The following is a 17428-nucleotide window of genomic DNA, read 5'->3' as shown; positions in this document are numbered from 1 at the left end:
TAACCCATGAATAAACAACCAATCTATCATTTGTATATTCACAACTGTCTAGATCAAGACCAGAACATTTGATCTGTTACCTCATTTAGCAATACCACCACATTACAACTTTCTAAACACAACTAAAAAGTATTTACATGTATCTTAGGGGATTTTTGTGATTCAGTTACTTATAACACCTCATCAAATCAATTTAACAACTGTCAAAGTTTAGCATGTAAAATGTACCATACATCCCTAAACTTACTTAACCAGAGTGATGACTGATGTTGTTTTATTCTTTATTTGCATCTAAAGGGTTTGTCTTAGCTTTAATTAGCAGACTGACTAAAATGTGATGCAAGACTAGGTGTGACAGCCTTATTTGGAAGAAAATAAAATGTTCCTCTCTGACACTCTCTGAGTCATAGAAAAAAGCGTTCACGCCTCCTTTTATAGGTTCTGCTTCATATAACTGTGTAGAGTTTTTGTCTCCACATTTCGCAGCGTTTGGCATAGAACTTTTCTATCCAATCCATTTGTTTGTGAATGAGACTTCTTTAAGAAGATAAGAATAAAAATAAAAGTATATTACATTTTATTTAAAAAATGCTTTAAGGTTTAAATATCCATACATTTTATAAGGTCATACTTCCGGGTTCTAGTGTGGACTCTACTTGCTGTATTTTGGCCAGCTGTAGGCTATTATCTATTAAGCGAGCAGGGCAAATCAGAATAAGTGAAATTTTTCAGGTAATTTTTAACCACCAACTGACATTTGTCCACTCAACATTTTTTTTTGTTTTTGTAATCGCTTTGGATGTACACAATATTGAGAACATGTGCAGAGAATATGTGGCTAGAAACAAAAATAAATACTTTCGAAAAGTTTGCTTAATCTCCCTGCCATTAATGTTCTCCAACTTTTGTTCCACAGGTGTTCTGCTGTTTGATCATGTCATAGATCATGTTCATTCTACTACACATCATACCCACCCAAAGACCCACGTAGAGTTGTGTGGTATCAGTCTCTAGAGGTTATCCTTTAGTTTGCAGTCTGTTGATTGAAAACCTGGAACTGTTCTACCATGGAGAGAAATTATATGCATGGATTGACCCTGAAAACGTTGGATGGTGCACCTTCACATTTTATACCATCACCTCAACTATTGTTGTTGACAGTATGTATATATTATTGTGGTGGAGACTCCAGAGACTCTGGAGTTTGGTTAGACATCATACACAGGTAAGCAATCAGTAACAGTGTTAGAATAACGCTTGGTAAGGCAGATGAACTGGAAATAATTTGTGATTCGGACATGGACAGGTATCAGTTTAAATGAGAGTCAAACAGGAAGTGAAAGCAGAGGGAGTGGAGCACGGTTGGTACTTGGGTGAGGGCTCCCTCTGCTGGCTTGGTGTTACAGGTGGTCAAAATAATCATAACAATAGACCCATTGATTTTCTTCTAACAAATTTTTGGGTTTAAACTGATATGATGCATTGATTCCAATGTTTATGTCAATTGTAGCACAGCCACAGCAGCCCAGCATTTATATTTATGGAGGTGAAAGGACGGGTGACACAGTTACAGTTGCCTGTTCAGCTTTCCACACGTGTCCATACACAGGGTTGCCAACTCTCATGCATCTGGCGTGACACCCACGCTTGGACTCCAGCGTGAGATTGATCCTGAAAGCGTGAGTGTCATGCCAGATGCGTGAGAGTTGGCAACCCTGCATAAAGCAAACCAAAAATACCTCTGAATGGTGTAGAAATACAGTATATTAAAGACAATCTGTGGAAAATCACTTTGACACGAACAGGTGTCATAATGACAGAGCACTCAACTATTAAGTGTTCAGTAACACATTATGGTGGCATAACAGTGACAGCTACAAAAGACAAAAATGCAGAATGTGAGTAAACACCATTATGTAGCTATAAGTTCACTATCAATGTCACAGTGGAACCTATTACAAGTATTCAGTTCAATTTCAGGTGTTCATCATAAGATAACGATTGAGCCTGAACTGGCAGATGTCACAGAGGGTGTCACAAACAACTTCATTTGTAGTGTCTACCATTCCTGCCAGAAAGAGAATCCAACCATCACATGGAACTATGAGAACATGCAGGTCACAACAAGTACAAAATTCAAAATTTATTTTGAATCTGCAAAAGCAAGAAACAAATGATGTGCTGACTGCCATGAAGATGGTGAAGATTATAAGGCCTGAAAAAGATATGCAATTCAAGTATATGAACACAGAGACTTTGATGTGTGAAAGCATGTGTGCAACCAAATGTTCACATACTCGCATGAAGTATGATTTTATCTTTCATGGTGAACAAATATTGATAAAAATTGTTTTGTGGTTTCAGGAGTGATGATATAATATCTCTACAACAGAAGAGAAGCTCCAAAATTTCTAGGTTTCTGAAGGAAATGGTCTTGGAAATGCTGTTCTAACACAAACTAGTCAGAGCTCAGGTACCACCCAAAATGCTGCCATTGCCAGTCAGAAAAAGAGAAATATATAAAGACAGGTTATCATCAAGTACTCAGACTTGACTGCAATGGTTGATCAAGTAACCAGTGATTGTAGTGACTTAAAAAAAGGATGAATTATTGCTGTCAAGTCTGAGTACTCTAGTACTTGTGCACATCCCTATTAAACACATATAAACAGTATTGGTCTGAGTACTCTATACTTATGCACATCCCTATTAAACACATATAAACAGTATTGAGATATGATATATACTGCATTGATATATACTGTAAATACAATGAACATTTTAATCATACATCTTGTCAAGTCTTCTTACTTCTGGATTTATATTTGTATTTTTATTATTATTGATTTATAATTGATAATATAATAAATGTAAGGATATCGATCTGGAAGAAATGGGGCCATAAAAAACCTATTCATCAGTTGTTCTTTGAAGAACCTATAAAAAGGATTTGTCGTAACAGAAAAATTGCTTTATGGCACCAAGAAAAACACCCATTCTTTAGATTAGATTAGATTCAACTTTATTGTCATTATGCAGAGTACAAGTACAGAGCTAATGAAATGCAGTTTAAAGAACCTTTCACAAAATGGTTCTTCAGGGAACCAAAAATAGTTATTTTATGGCATCAACGCATAACCCCCTTTTTGGTTCTTCATGGAACTTTTTTTTTTTTTTTTTTTTTTTATTGCAGAAGGTCATTTCTAAAAGAAGTGGATGCTCACAGAGTGCTATAACATATTTATTGAAAGTTGACTGGAATGAAAAAAGTGTGGGAGGAAAACGTTCACAAGCAACAGAGATGAACACAGCCTTGGAAAGGCTATCAGGAAAAGTTGATTTAAGAACTTGGGAGAGCTTCCCAAGGAGTGGAATAAAGATGGATTTTTTTTTTCCCCCGGAACTTTCCTGGTGGAAACGCGGCTAGAATGAACACATTAGGAGTTATCAAAAGAATGGGTGAACTTGGTGTGTGTCAAGAAAAAGAATGGAGACTTAAGAGTGTGCATGGATCCGAAAGATCTGAATGAAAACATAAAGTGTGAGCACTATCAAGTACCAAAACGCGAAGAAATAATGAATGAAATCATGTCAGGTGCCAAATATTTCATTAAGCTTGATGCCTCACAAGGGATTTTTGCAGATATGTCTAGACGAGGATAGCACAAAGTACTGTACCTTCAACATCCCATTTGGGAGATATTACATTCTTAGACTGCCTTTTGTAATTGTTAATGCTTCTGAAATCTTGCACAGAGTGATGGAAAACATCATTGAAGGACTTGGTGTTAGAGCATATATTGATGACATCATCATATGGGGATCTTTGCTTCAAGAGCACAACAGCAGATTGACCAGAATGCTGCAGAAAATCAGACTGAGTGGACTGAAACTAAACAAAAACAAATGTCAGTTTGGTGTGCAAGAACTTACAGTATATTTCTTGGGGAAAAATTGTCAATTCTAGGGATACATTCAGATGGTGAGAAGATCAATGTCATTCTCTTAAGAATGGAAAGTCCCACAGAAAGGAAAGGAGTGCAGCGCATCATGGTGATTTATGTAGGAAAGTCCATTCTGAATCTTTCTGAAAAAAAAAAAAAAAATCATGCCTACGAGAACATCTACAAAAGAAAACAGACTTTGTATGGACAGACAAACATTAGAGTGAATGGCAAAAGCTGAAAATAGCATTAACCTCTGCACCTGTATTACAAAAGTTTCCACAGATTCCTCCAAGAATGGTCTTGGTGCAGTTTTATTGTGAGTGTGAAGTGACATTCAGCCAAGTATGGTGACCCATACTCAGAATTTGTGCTCTGCATTTAACCCATCCGAAATGCACACACACAGAGCAGTGAACACACACACACACACTGTGAGCACACACCCGGAGCAGTGGGCAGCCATTTATGCTGCGGCGCCCGGGGAGCAGTTGGGGGTTCGATGCCTTGCTCAAGGGCACCTGAGTCGTGGTATTGAAGGTGGAGAGAGAACTGTTCATGCACTCCCCCCACCCACAATTCCGTCCGGCCCGAGACTAGAACCCACAACCCTTCGATTGGGAGTCCAACCCTCTAACCATTAGGCCACGACTTCCCAAAGTCATTGCAAGCTGATGATGAGATCTGGAAGCCAGTAGCATAGGCAATCAGATCCATGACTGATTCTGAGTGTCGATATGCACAAATTGAGAAAGAGTGCTTGGGATTAGTTTTTGGTCTGGATAAATTTCATAACTATGTACAGTATATGGCTTTCCCTTTACTGCAAAAACTGATCATTGTCCATTAATTGCAATAATAAAAAATAATCTGAATGAAATGACACCAAGGATTCAAAGACTGATGTTGAAACTGCAGAGGTACGATTTCAATTTGGTATATACGCCTGGCAAATACTTAGTTCTGGCAGATACCCTCTCACGAGCACCCACAAGAAATAATGAGAAAGCAACAGAAGGGGATGTTGAGACTCATGTGAGAATGGTGTGCACTGCATTTCCCGTTTCAGATGCAAAGTCAAAACAAATAGCTGAAGAAACCAAAAAATATGCTGAGTTGCCGACAAGTTCATCTCCAAGATTCCAAGACATCAGAGGTGATCTATGTGTGGTGGATAGAATCCTTCTTAAAATAAATAAATAAATAAATAAATAAATAAATAAATAAATAAATAAATAAATAAATAAATAAAAAATCTGTTTTGTTATTCTACAAAGCTTAAAACAGGACATACTACACAGAATTCATGAGGTTATCTCGGTGTAGAATATTTTTAAAGGAGAGCGAGAGATGCAGCTTTTTGGCCTGAAAGAAACAAAGATGTTGAAAAGATGGTGAGACAGTGTGACACAGGTTAAATATTTTGAAAAACAAACTAAGGAGCCAATTACAATAGCAGATTTACCAACATCACCTTGGGAGAAGGTGGGAATGGATCTCTTCCATCCGAAAGTCAATAACTACCTAGTGGTGATTGATTACTACTCAAATTGCCCTGAATTGTAGAGTGTGGTATGGCCCCAGCCGAGATGATGGTGAATCAGAAACTTCGCACTACACTGCTCTCTTGTTCAAAACAAAAAGCAAATGTGAAAGTAAAGCAGGAACTCAAGCAACTGAAGTGTGACAAAAGTTCTACTATGACATGGCTGCAAAGCATCTACAGCCATTGGTGAGGGATGATGTTGACAGAATCAAAAGTGACGAGAGTTGGAGCAAGAAGGCCACAGTTATGCAAGAAGTAGCTCTAAGATTTTACACTGTGAAAACAGATGATGGACAAATAGACAGAATAGATGTGATCTTTAAAAGACTGAAAAAGAAGTGAATGACCCAAATCAATGCAATGTGAAGTCAGAATCAACTGCATTGTACACAACAAATGACTGCAAAACTGATACGAACATATGCAGTGCACACAAACATCAAACTGCCATTCATTCACACTTAGATCTACAAGAGGCATTAAAAAAATGGATAAATTAAATCTGTAAGAAAAAGCTGAATTTCATGTTGGTAATTAATAATTTGTATTAACTATATAAAATGTGCAAACATAAACTTCGAGTTAAAATGTTATACTGAGTGCAACATAAGATGTTACAAAATAATACTGTACTAAGGCCACTGTTTATATATATATATTTTTTTTTTTGAAAAAAGGGGGGTGTAATGCTATCAAGTGAGTGTGCCATTTACTCTAAGATGCCACAAGATGACACTGTGTTATGTGTTATATGTTGGATACCAAAAAGGTTTAAGAAAAACAAACTTGGGTTGTTATTAAGATGAATAAGAGACAGACATGGTAAGACTGCACTGAGAAATTTTAAGGACTGAACAAAACTGGAATCAAGGAAGTTTTGGGGTCATGTAGATCAGCTAATATAAATAAAGGACTATTGAAACGAGAAGCATTTTGTATTCAGAAACTTATAGGTCACTGACCCCAAATTGCACTGTTGAGGAACTCTGTCTTCCTTTAATGAATTATAATTGGACGAATTCATCAATAATATTTTGTACAATAAATCTTGAGTGTCTACTGCAGCATGGAAAACAATGATTGTTTATGGCGATGTATTTCTGGGCTCGTATTCATAAAGAAAAAAATTAAAATGCAAAAATTAGCTCCTAGTGACAAAATTCTAAGAAAATTCTTTGAAATGTGGGCGTTTACTCTTAAAATTAAAGAAAAAATCCTAGTGAAGAAAAAAGTAATTCAGAAAGCATCTTAACCCTTAAAAGAGGTCTTAAGGTCAAACTTGTTAGGACAGACGAGGACTTTTAAGAGGCTTAAGAGTTTCTTTAGCAGAGGAGAAAATGGCAGAAAGACGAAGAGGCAGAAGAAATGTGTTGCAGACAATGGATGACAGTGAGTTAATAAGACGCTATAGATTAGATCATGCAGGGATTATGTTTGTGACTGATCTTATTAGAGACGTGCTAACATCTCCGACACAGCACAGAAATGCCATGGCGCCAGAAATTAAAGTAATCACTACATTACGATATTTGGCAAATGGGAAAATGCAACAATGCAATAGTGATGATTTTGGTCTGTCACAACCTTCTGTAAGCAGAGTGATCACACAAAAAATTACAGCACTTTCAGAACATCTAATTGTGTCGCAGTTCATTTAGTTTCCACTGGACATTCCCACCTTGCAGGCCCAAAAAACTGCATTTATGAATATAGCAGGCTTATAGGTGCGCACAAGCAGGGGGAACGAACCGTTAATAGTTTGTGCTATATACTCCCATATCTGCTTCTTGTCCCTTGCTGTAATTCCTGGCCCAAATTTTCCTTTAAGAATGGCCTTGTGTTCATCCACTAACTGGGCTAACAGTAAACACTGTTCCTCTGTCCAGTTCGGTTTTCTCGCCCTTCTTGGAAAGAGTGGAACAATTTTTATCATTCTAAGCCAATCAAATAACTTATAGGAAATTAAAAGCATGTTAAATAAAAAAAAAGGATTTATATACACACATATAATGTGTGTGTGTGTGTGTGTGTGTGTGTGTGTGTGTGTGTGTGTGTGTGTGTGTGTGTGAAAGAGAGAAAGAGAGAACTGTCAAATAGGAAAAATTATGCATGTAAATTCAAAGTGCTTGGACAACCAACCAATCACAGTCTTCAAAAGATTGTGTCATACAGTACATAGCAACGGTGTAAACCCCGCCTCCTCACTAAGATGAAAGTTTTTGTCTTTTCCTTACTCAGAGTTGCTCTCAGATCAGCCACGAATCGCTCTTAACCTAAGACTCCTACGTAAAAGTTTTTAAGCTAAATTAAGAATTTTTTGAGAGGATTCTTAGAATCTTTATGAATATGGGCCCTAAAGTTTTAAATCATTGAATTTTTCATATTAAAATCAATTTGTGGAGTAGATACTAATGGTTGTTTATTTACAATAGTTATAAATATAAGATCCCAGATATTGTTAGTTTTTATTACAGATATATTGTGTGGTGTAATTTTGGAGGTGATAATCGATAAATTGTCTAATATTTAAATGAAATGATTAAATGATTTTAGTAATTGAACATTGGCTAATGAATGATGACATCAATATAATTAGTGATTTAAAAAGGGGGTGGAGGGTTTCAATTGCTTTGGACATTGAGGAAGGCTTTGAGGTGAAACGTTTGTTTCCCTGATGGTGGCTTGACCCACCAGCCTGATCTGATTGCAGCATCCTCAAGAAATGGCTAAAGACACTTTTTTCCACACTCGACCCTAATACAATAGAACTGTTTATTCTATTTCTACATTACCTTTGATTATATATATATATCATAATCGATACTGGACTAAAAATACATCCATCAGTCATCGCTTCCAAAATGAATTAAACGGGTCATCTTGTTAATACTATAAATTAATTATAGCAGTAAAAGACAATCTCACCATGAACAAGAACATGAACAGCCATATCACATTAGAACACAAAATTTCCAAAATGAAATGTTTTGGAACCAAACTCATATGTAAGACTTTATATGTATGTACATACAGTAGTGTGATATATATATATATATATATATTAGGGGTGTAACGGTTCACAAAATTCACGGTTCGGTTCGATACGATACACTGATGTCACGGTTCGGTTCGGTTCGGTTCGATACGTTTTAGATACAGCAAAATGTAAAAACATCTCAACTTTTCAGAATGCCGCAAGCGCACCGCGGGTCATGTGACAAGAACCAACCAATCAGCTTCATCCTTTCCCGTAACAAGGTTGAGAGCTCAGCCAAGATGAAGGAACAGCTGATCATAGTTGTATATGGATTGCAATTTTGAAATAAATTTAGTAGCAGAGCTACTGCAAGCGATTTTTAGAGCTTGCAAATCCATTTATCCTTCGCTGAAATTTCCGCGTCTCATGGAGAGAGCACGTCATTGTTGCTTAGCAAAGACAGACGCCTCATGAGCGCTTCTGCCCGAGCGCTTTGGAAAGGAGGAGAAAGACGTGCTTAGCGTTTTCCACGCGTTTTTAGGCACGATATGTGAACGGCCCCTAAGGCGCTCGCTCACTCAGCACGCGCTGAAGGCTCGTTGCAAAATGTCTAATGCATTTAACAGACCAGAAATATAAGATCCTAAAATAACCAACAGGTCTGGTGTTTGGGTTGGATTCCCTGTAAGCTATAGTGTCTAAATGCTGCAGGGATAGTTTGCTGCGTGCATGTTTCTCCTTTTTTTCGTCTTTTCCCAGATAGTACTGACGCATATATCCCAGATATACCCGCTGGTATTTTTTTTTTTTTTTTTTTTTTTTTTGTAATCCCGCTGGTGTACCCTGTCATGTTGCAGATGCGACATACCGTTGTTTTTTTATCCACCACTCTCTTGCCATCACCATTATAGCTTAAAGGGAATCCAAAGTGCACCCAAACACCAGACCTGTTGGTTATTGGGGGATCTTCTCATTTCTAGTCTGTTAAACGCATTGGCTATTTTGCAACGAGCCTTCAGCGCGTACTGAGTGAGCGAGCGCCTGCTGAGTAGCCTAACATAAACATATAAGATGGTGTTTTTTTCTTCTTCGGGAGTGTCAGGGGCGTTGCCTGTTACATTGTTTGGGTTATTGGGCTACCTTGTTGAACGCATATCATTATATTTCTATCTCTCTCTTTTTTTTTTTTTTTCCAAATATAATTAATTACTCCAACGAACCGTTCGGTATACATAATGCGTACCGCGTACCGAACCGAAAGCGTCGTACCGAACGGTTCAATACGAATACGCGTATCGTTACACCCCTAATATATATATATATATATATATATATATATATATATATATATATATATATATATATATATATATAAACTATACTAAGTCAAATATTTTTTTATGAGGAAAATACTGATATTACTGTTATCAGACTCGCTCAATTATACCAATATTTTATATTAGTTTTTTTGTTTTTTGTTTTACTCTCCGGGTAGGATCATTGGGCTGCCTGCATAGCTTATTGTTCATGCTTTAGAATCTAATTTGATTTCTAAACAAAATTAAATAAATACATTTTTGGTACAATAGTGACCCGGTGTTTAATATTTATTTATTTATTTGTTTTTCAGACTAGAAGCAGATACCAGGCTCACATAGAAAGCCTTTTCTTGCGTATGACACAAGCAAGACAATGCCCTTAACAAACTGACAAGGCAGTGTGTGGGTACTTTAATCTACTCCAAACAGACTTTCTAAATCAAAACGAGGAACTGAAAAATGTAAATAATGCAGTTTGACATTTAATCATAGCTATCTTTCTACAGATGAATGTGTGATAACCACCTCCTACAACTGCTCCGATGAGCATTCATTTATAGAACCACAAGCTGGAGAAATGTAGTGAAACATTTAGAAATAAATGAACATTGTGTTAGTCGCTTATGAACACACTGAAGATTCTTACACAAAAACAATAACATTTGATTTTAATGATACAAAAAGTTTGCTGCCTTGTTTTCAAATGAGGCACAAAGTATTTACAAAAAAAAAAAAAAAAAAAATCAATACTCTGTTCACAATACAGTTAAACACAATAATTCATCACTGATTCCTCAGACATGAGTTTTCAAATGTCAAATGAAAAAAATAATAACACATTTTATCAAAAAGACATTACATTACCACTAAATGCCCTGAAATTACAAAGCTGTTATCAGGCAACCCTACGAAAATACAAACATCAGATCAGGACTATATCTGCACATAATCAACATGAAATGACGCTTGGGCAAAATAAATATAAAAAATTAAGATTGTTACATCTCTAGTTTTTTTGGCTATTTTGGGACTCTCTTGTGGTATTTAGAATTCCATATTCTTAAGTAATTCAATGAATTTATTTAATTTGAAAAATAAATGTATCCAAACTTTGAAAATTGTGTATTTTGGAAAAGTTAAGTAACAAAGGTTATTTTATACTTTCTGGCCATTTTACCGAAAAGTTATTTTATTCAAAGTTTGACTGATTAAGTGCTCAAGATTTTTAATTTATCTATTTATTTATTTATTATTTTTATTTATTTATTTATTTAGCAATCAAGCTGTTTAGTGGTTAAGACATACAAGTATTTTAAAGTCAATAAAAAGACTTTTTCTGTTTTTTAATTTCAGAATATTTTTTTGTGTTTAAACAATGTTGAACAGTGGAAACAGGATGAGGAAATTATGCAATCTGGACATGTCATCCACCTGTCAGAGCACATGTACAGCCCTGATGTAACATTTTCATAAGACATTTCCATATAGGTTGGTGAAACCATCATCATAATCATGACCCTTAAAGGAAAATTTAAAGTCACTGAATAGCATATAAATCAAAGAAACTAAGCATGTTTGTAAACATAAGTAAATTCATGCAAACATAAATAAATGTACTCACATGGTAGGTTTTTGGCTCACTGAAGTGCATGGGGAAAATAAGAATTTAAAAATCACATGTTTGCATTTATCATATTTGAATTATAACAACCGTTAAGCTATATGCATTTAATAGACTATTCATAGACCGGCACACACAGTGTTTATGTATTATAATGTATGAAGACATTGATATTACAATAAACTGTGTTCATTTGGTACATTTATAATGACCAAACTGCAGCTTAAAGAAAATCTATCAGTTTTTATTTTTTTTTATTTTTTTTTTAGTTATAAAGATGGAAGTGGAAGGAATCCTGAAGTGGCATTGATGTTTAATTTGACACTCTGACTTTATTCAGTATTATTTTGTGGTGTGATGTAAATACTGAAGGATTCATACTGTATGTGGTTGAAATGCACTGTACCTCTTTGGTGATGGCATATGAGGTTTGGAGAAAGGCTTGTTTCCTGACACTGCATGTGTGTTGTTTGCCCTGTGAAGAGAGAAGGTTCATCAGTAATGCCACTTTGGGAAAATACTTTCTCATCTCCGTTTAATATACAATGACAACCATTAATTTTTAAAACTCTATAGTGTAAAATATAACTGATATTATTATGCATTTTTTTAACAATAAAATACTGACTTGTATTCTGCTCTCAGATTTGTATTGGTTCTGGGTGATTGGTGTCTAAAACAAAAAGAGAGAAAAAATGAACAAATTTGAGGGTTTTGTTGAAACACAATGATTAAAAAAAGGTGAATACTGATTACCTAGAAAATCGGCTCCAGATGCTCCGTCTGTTGAGATGTGTGTGTGATGTAATGTTTAATCAGTTAATGTACTATATAATATGATTAATTGTTAACGTAATTTATGGTTAATTTTAGTTACGTTAAATACATTTTCAACCTGCCTTTGCTCTGGCTTTGGTGGTCTTCCTGGAGCATCTCCAGTGTACCTGTAGATAACACTAGTTAATTCACTGGAGAGAACCAACATTAACCAGACTTTATTTCTATTATATTTTCATAAATTGCTTGCCTGGTATCACTCCTGTTTCCCCTGTTAATCCAAGGTGCTCTCCCTTCAGGCATACTAAAACGACTGGGGGAGAATTTTAAAATAGTCTCAGGATAAGAAAATAAAAGATATAGATGCAAAGCTGAGAAAATGTAAAGTCCAACCTTGAGAATCTGTTCCACATTGATCTCCTATTTTAAAGAAAAGGGTTAAAATTGCTAGTGTACTACAAATCAGAAAATCTTTACTGTTGACATTCATACAGAGACTTTCATGAACACGAATCAATGTGTAAAAACTAATTAAATGAGTATGTCATACATACCTTGGCTCAGATCGTGTTCGTGAACCTTGCATATCCTGATGAGGCCGTCTATAATTGATAATGACAATGTGAAGACAACGAGAAGTTGTCAATGCTGACTGATAAAAACAGAAACTAAGCACAACTGTAGTAAAATTGGTCTCTGTGTACTTTTGAGTAATAAGCAGAAAACGGTGCACTTCTGAAATATTAGTGGTGCTAGATTGTTTAAGATACAGAATCAATTACAACAGATATTTTGAAGAATAAGCATAAGCCAAAAATAAATAAGTAAACTTACTTGTGTTGTCTCTTATAAATGAAGACTCCAGCAAATATGCAAATTAGGATGAACACAAGTGACGTTCCAATAACATAAGGCCCAATTCCAACCCCTTGAACTCCTATGATAATTCGATTTTTGAAAATGTTAAAAGTCACATTTCTTACAAATCATGAAGTACAGTTTCTTTTTGACCAGTGATATGAAAACATGTATGAGCCGGTAGCATCAACATTTTGAACATGCAAAGATCCTCCAAAACATATTGGATGTTACTCAGTCTGTACTTACGTCTAATACTGAGGAAGCCAGTGTTTTCCTGTGTTATACCGCCCCAAAAGTTGGCAGTGCAGACAATTTCATCTTTCTCTTCATATCCAGTTGGAATAAAGGTCACAGAGGACACTGTTTCCCAGATGCCTCCACCCATGTGACGGTGGCTGATAGTTTCTCGGGTTGTTGGGACGCTCCAGATGATTTGGGGAGGGTGAGAGGAGCATGTGTGGTTGACTGAGCATTTGATGGGGACTCGTGTCCCGGGCTCGATCTCTTCAGGGAGGGATGACATCACAGGTTTGTCAGGAGATGCTTTTTAATAAAAATCACAAAATGTTTAAATTAGTTCTGGAATGTGATGGATGAAAAACACTTTCAGTATTTGAACCCAAGTGATTCTTTATATTTCCTCACCCCGGATTATTAGGAACACACAGCTGTTGTTGAAGCTGTATCTCTCATTTTCTCTTTCTGCTTGGACGCAGAATGGCCCGTTGTCATGATATTGCACATTATCCATCTCCACAGTACAGTTATGTTCATTTGGGTTTCCGAGGAGCCTTGTGCGTCCTTTGAAGTTGTCCAAGACATCGACTGGGTCGGTGTGGAACATGTAGCCACCTCTTTCAGTGACCCAAAGAACCCGAAGACGAGTGACATATTCCTCCATCTTGAAACTGCACGGTATTACCACACATGAACGATGCAGTGTAGTGATCTTGGGTATCACTTCTGCCACATGTCGGAAATAGGCTAAAATGATATGAGTGGATTAATGGGTTTACACAGAAATTTACATTTCTAATCATACTGTAAATCTGAGAATGTACATAAATACATACTTTCATTCTGCATTGGACTGGCTGGTTTTTGATACTCTGTAAGACAATTAGTAGAAAAAATAGCCTTAGGTTTATAGAGTTTTACTTATTGTTGAGTTCTTCTTACATAAAATATTGTATTTGTGCTTTAGGCTAGAAACATACAGTATGTCATACAAGTATGTGAACAATTGGTTGCACACATGCTTTCATACAGTAGCTTGAAGCCTCTGTGTTCATATACTTGCATTGCATATCTTTTTCAGGCCTTATAATATTCAAAATGAATCAAAAAAAAAAAAAAAAAAAAAACAAGACACATAATGTAAGATTACTCACGTTGTACACGTAAAACAACAGATGTGTTAAAGTTTGCTTTTGAAAATTTTACGGTGCAAATCAGTTGACTTCTATTGTCCTCTTTTGCAGCCAGAAAGGTTATATTGGAATAGCTGATCTGATTTACACCAGAGAGTTTTTTGTTCCTCGTCGTGACCTGCATGTTCTCATAATTCCATGTGATGGTTGGATTCTCTTTCTGGCAGGAATGATGGACGCTACAAATGAAGTTTTTTGCGATGCCCTCTGTGACATCTGCCAGTTCAGGCTCAATCGTTATTTTATAATGAACACCTGAAATTGAACTGAAAACTTGTAATAGGTTCCACTGTGACATTGATAGTGAACTTATAGCTACATAACAGTTTGAATTTCTGTTTACTCACATTCTGCATTTTTGTCCTCTGTAGCGGTCACTGTTATACCACCATAATGTGTTACTGAACACTTAATAGTCGAGTGCTCTGTCATTATGACACCTGTGCGTGTCAGAGTTCTTTTCCACAGATTGTTTTTAATAGACTCATCGCTGATTTTGTCAGATCCTTCTACACCATTCAGAGTTATTGTTGGTTTGCTGTTTGGACACGTGTGGAAAGCTGAACATGCTACTGTGACTGTGTCACCCGTCCTTTCACCTCCATAAATATAAATGCTGGGCTGCTGTGGCTGTGCTACAATTGACAGAAATATTGGAATTAAAAAATCATATCAGTTTAAACCCAAAAATTGGTTAGAAAAAAGTCAATGGGTCTATTGTTATGATTATTATTGACCACCACAAGAATATTTACATACTGTCAACAAAAATAGTTGAGGTGACATCATAAAATGCGTAGGTGCGCCATCCAACATTTTCAGGGTCAATCCATGCATATAATTTCTCTCCATGGTGAGACAGGTCTAGGTTTTTAATCAACAGACTGCAATCCCTGTTTGATGGATCACCATATAAATCAGTTTTCCATCTGAACTTCTCAATGACATCACTTGGATACCATGGATCATAAACTAAAGGATAACCTCTAGAGACCCACTGATACCACACAACCCTATGTGGGTCTTTGGGTGGGTATGATGTGTAGTAGAAAGAACATGGTATGACCAGACAAGAACCTCTGAGGCCGTGAATTTCCGATGGCATACTCACATACCATGCCAAAGTATCAAACAGCAGAACACCTGTGGAACAAAAGTTGGAGAACATTAATGGCAGGGAGATTAAACTAACTTTTCAAAAGTATTTCTTTGTAGTTTTTTAATCACAAGTTCTCAATATTGTGCACATCCAAAACTATTACAGAAAAAAATGACAAATGTCAGGTGGTGGTTGAAAATTACCTGAAAAAAAAAAAACCATTCATTTATTTACTCATTTTGATTTGCCCTGCACGCTTAATAAACTGGTCCAAAATACAGCAGCTACAGTCCTCTCTAGAACCAGGAAGTATGACCTTATTAGCCTGGTTCGGTCAAAACTAAATTTTTACTACTGCATTTATATTTATACTGGTTATTGCATGCCACCTTATATCTTGAACACTTCCCAACATTTAATCAGTATTATAGCATTCATCACATAATATTTTAAGTCAATTCAACAGCAGCAGACACTTTTTTTCAGATGTTGTTGTGTCAGTTTGTTTCCTCATCAGTAACTGGTGGCATTGCTCGGCACTTGTTTTTGCCAGTGTTGAATCAGCATTTGTCTGCAGTCTGGAAATATCTGAGAAGCTGTCAAATTCCTTGCCTTATCTAATATAAATAGCTTATCTTCTTATCTGCAAACATAGATTTTATGCACAATCTTAAACAGTTAAATTACCACAAGTAGCACTTGGGAAAGAAAGAACAAAAGCCTTCACAAAAAAAGCCACCGCTTTAAATACATTTCTTAAATTGCCTTTTTAGATTTATGTACTGTATTATCGACAGCATCTACATGTATGAAGAAAAAGAGAGGGAAAACTGATGCTATACCGTGCAAAAGCAATTTAAGTAGCAGAGGTCCCATCACGTTCCTGGGTTAACCCTTAAGTAAAAACAAAAACAACTGTTGTTTGACTTGTACAAAAACAAAGGAAAGAAAAAAAACTGACCAACAGATTATAACAAATTTCCCCCAAGGCTAAATTGTTGTTTTCCATCACTTTATGCTGTAAGTGGAGCCACCAAATTGAGACAAATTGGGTTAAAATGTGTGGAAAATGAAACCTTAAAACATTGGTTAAATAAAATGTAATAGACTTTTATTTTCATTCTTACCTTCTTAGTGAAGTCTTATTCACAAACACATGGATTGGATAAAAAAAGATCTATACCAAGCGCTGCAGAATGTGGAGACTGTAAAAGACAAAAAGACTACACAGTTATATGAAGAAGAACCTATAAAAGGAGGTGTGAACACTCTTTACTATGACTCAGAGAGTGACAGAGAGAGGAATATTTTATTTTCTTCCAAATAAGGTTGTCACACATAGTCTTGCATCATGATCAAACAGATAAAATGTTCTAGTCTTGATCTAGACAGTTGTGAATATACAAATGATAGATTGGTTGTTTATTCATGCGTTATTTTTTGGAACTCATTTTAATTGTGATTTTAAAAAGCAGGTACAATCTTTGACTCGGAAATGTCCAGAATTTAAGATTTTATGACATTCTGCTTGGTGAAAATCCTATCCTGAAACCACCTGTCAAAACAGAGCAGGAATGAGATTTATTTTATAAAAAATAAAATCTTTATTATACATTTAAATTATTTCACTTATTATATCATTTTATAATATCACTAAATATTAAAATATAATTTTTCAACTTTACAGAGTACTTCTCCATTTGTCCAAATCATTTCAAAATCCAGTAGTTTTTTTCATAAATTGTTTAATTCTTTACTTTAGACTCCTTAAAAAAAAAAGACTCCTTTTTTGCACAGCCCTAACATTTCCCCATAAAACATGAAAAAAAAAGAATGTTTAACAAACTAAAATAA

General features: G+C 35.7%; 1 protein-coding gene and 1 long non-coding RNA gene across 2 annotated transcripts in view; one reads left to right on the top strand and one right to left on the bottom strand.

The window, feature by feature from the left end:
- Nucleotides 1-17428, top strand: part of LOC128029007 (uncharacterized) — a 76275-nt gene that overhangs the window by 42740 nt on the left and 16107 nt on the right. The gene's annotated exons all lie outside the window — the stretch shown is intronic.
- LOC128029002 (sialoadhesin-like) lies at nucleotides 10062-16776 on the bottom strand. The gene is made up of 18 exons (XM_052616429.1): nucleotides 16702-16776; nucleotides 16417-16468; nucleotides 15235-15618; nucleotides 14823-15110; nucleotides 14437-14730; nucleotides 14119-14154; nucleotides 13691-14029; nucleotides 13292-13588; nucleotides 13019-13121; nucleotides 12739-12786; nucleotides 12578-12604; nucleotides 12435-12497; nucleotides 12307-12351; nucleotides 12164-12190; nucleotides 12036-12080; nucleotides 11814-11882; nucleotides 11408-11426; nucleotides 10062-11304 (listed from the first exon to the last, which is right to left on the bottom strand). Exons 2-18 carry the CDS (start codon nucleotides 16448-16450, stop codon nucleotides 11254-11256), a joined length of 2169 nt encoding a protein of 722 aa, XP_052472389.1. The 5' UTR covers nucleotides 16451-16468; nucleotides 16702-16776; the 3' UTR covers nucleotides 10062-11253.

The sequence above is a fragment of the Carassius gibelio genome, chromosome A15 (assembly GCF_023724105.1).
Source record: "Carassius gibelio isolate Cgi1373 ecotype wild population from Czech Republic chromosome A15, carGib1.2-hapl.c, whole genome shotgun sequence".
In the NCBI taxonomy this organism is placed as follows: Eukaryota; Metazoa; Chordata; class Actinopteri; order Cypriniformes; family Cyprinidae; genus Carassius; species Carassius gibelio.
This window is presented reverse-complemented; position numbering and strand designations above follow the sequence as displayed.

Bases quoted from the DNA above. Each gene is read 5' to 3' on its own strand.
- LOC128029002 (XM_052616429.1), bottom strand. From the start codon at position 16,450: ATGGGACCTCTGCTACTTAAATTGCTTTTGCACG. The intron at 15,111-15,234 runs GTATGTAAATAT...TGTCAATTGTAG, and splicing joins CTCAACTATTTTTGTTGACA to CACAGCCACAGCAGCCCAGC. The intron at 13,122-13,291 runs GTAAGTACAGAC...GAATTATCATAG, and splicing joins TGGCTTCCTCAGTATTAGAC to GAGTTCAAGGGGTTGGAATT.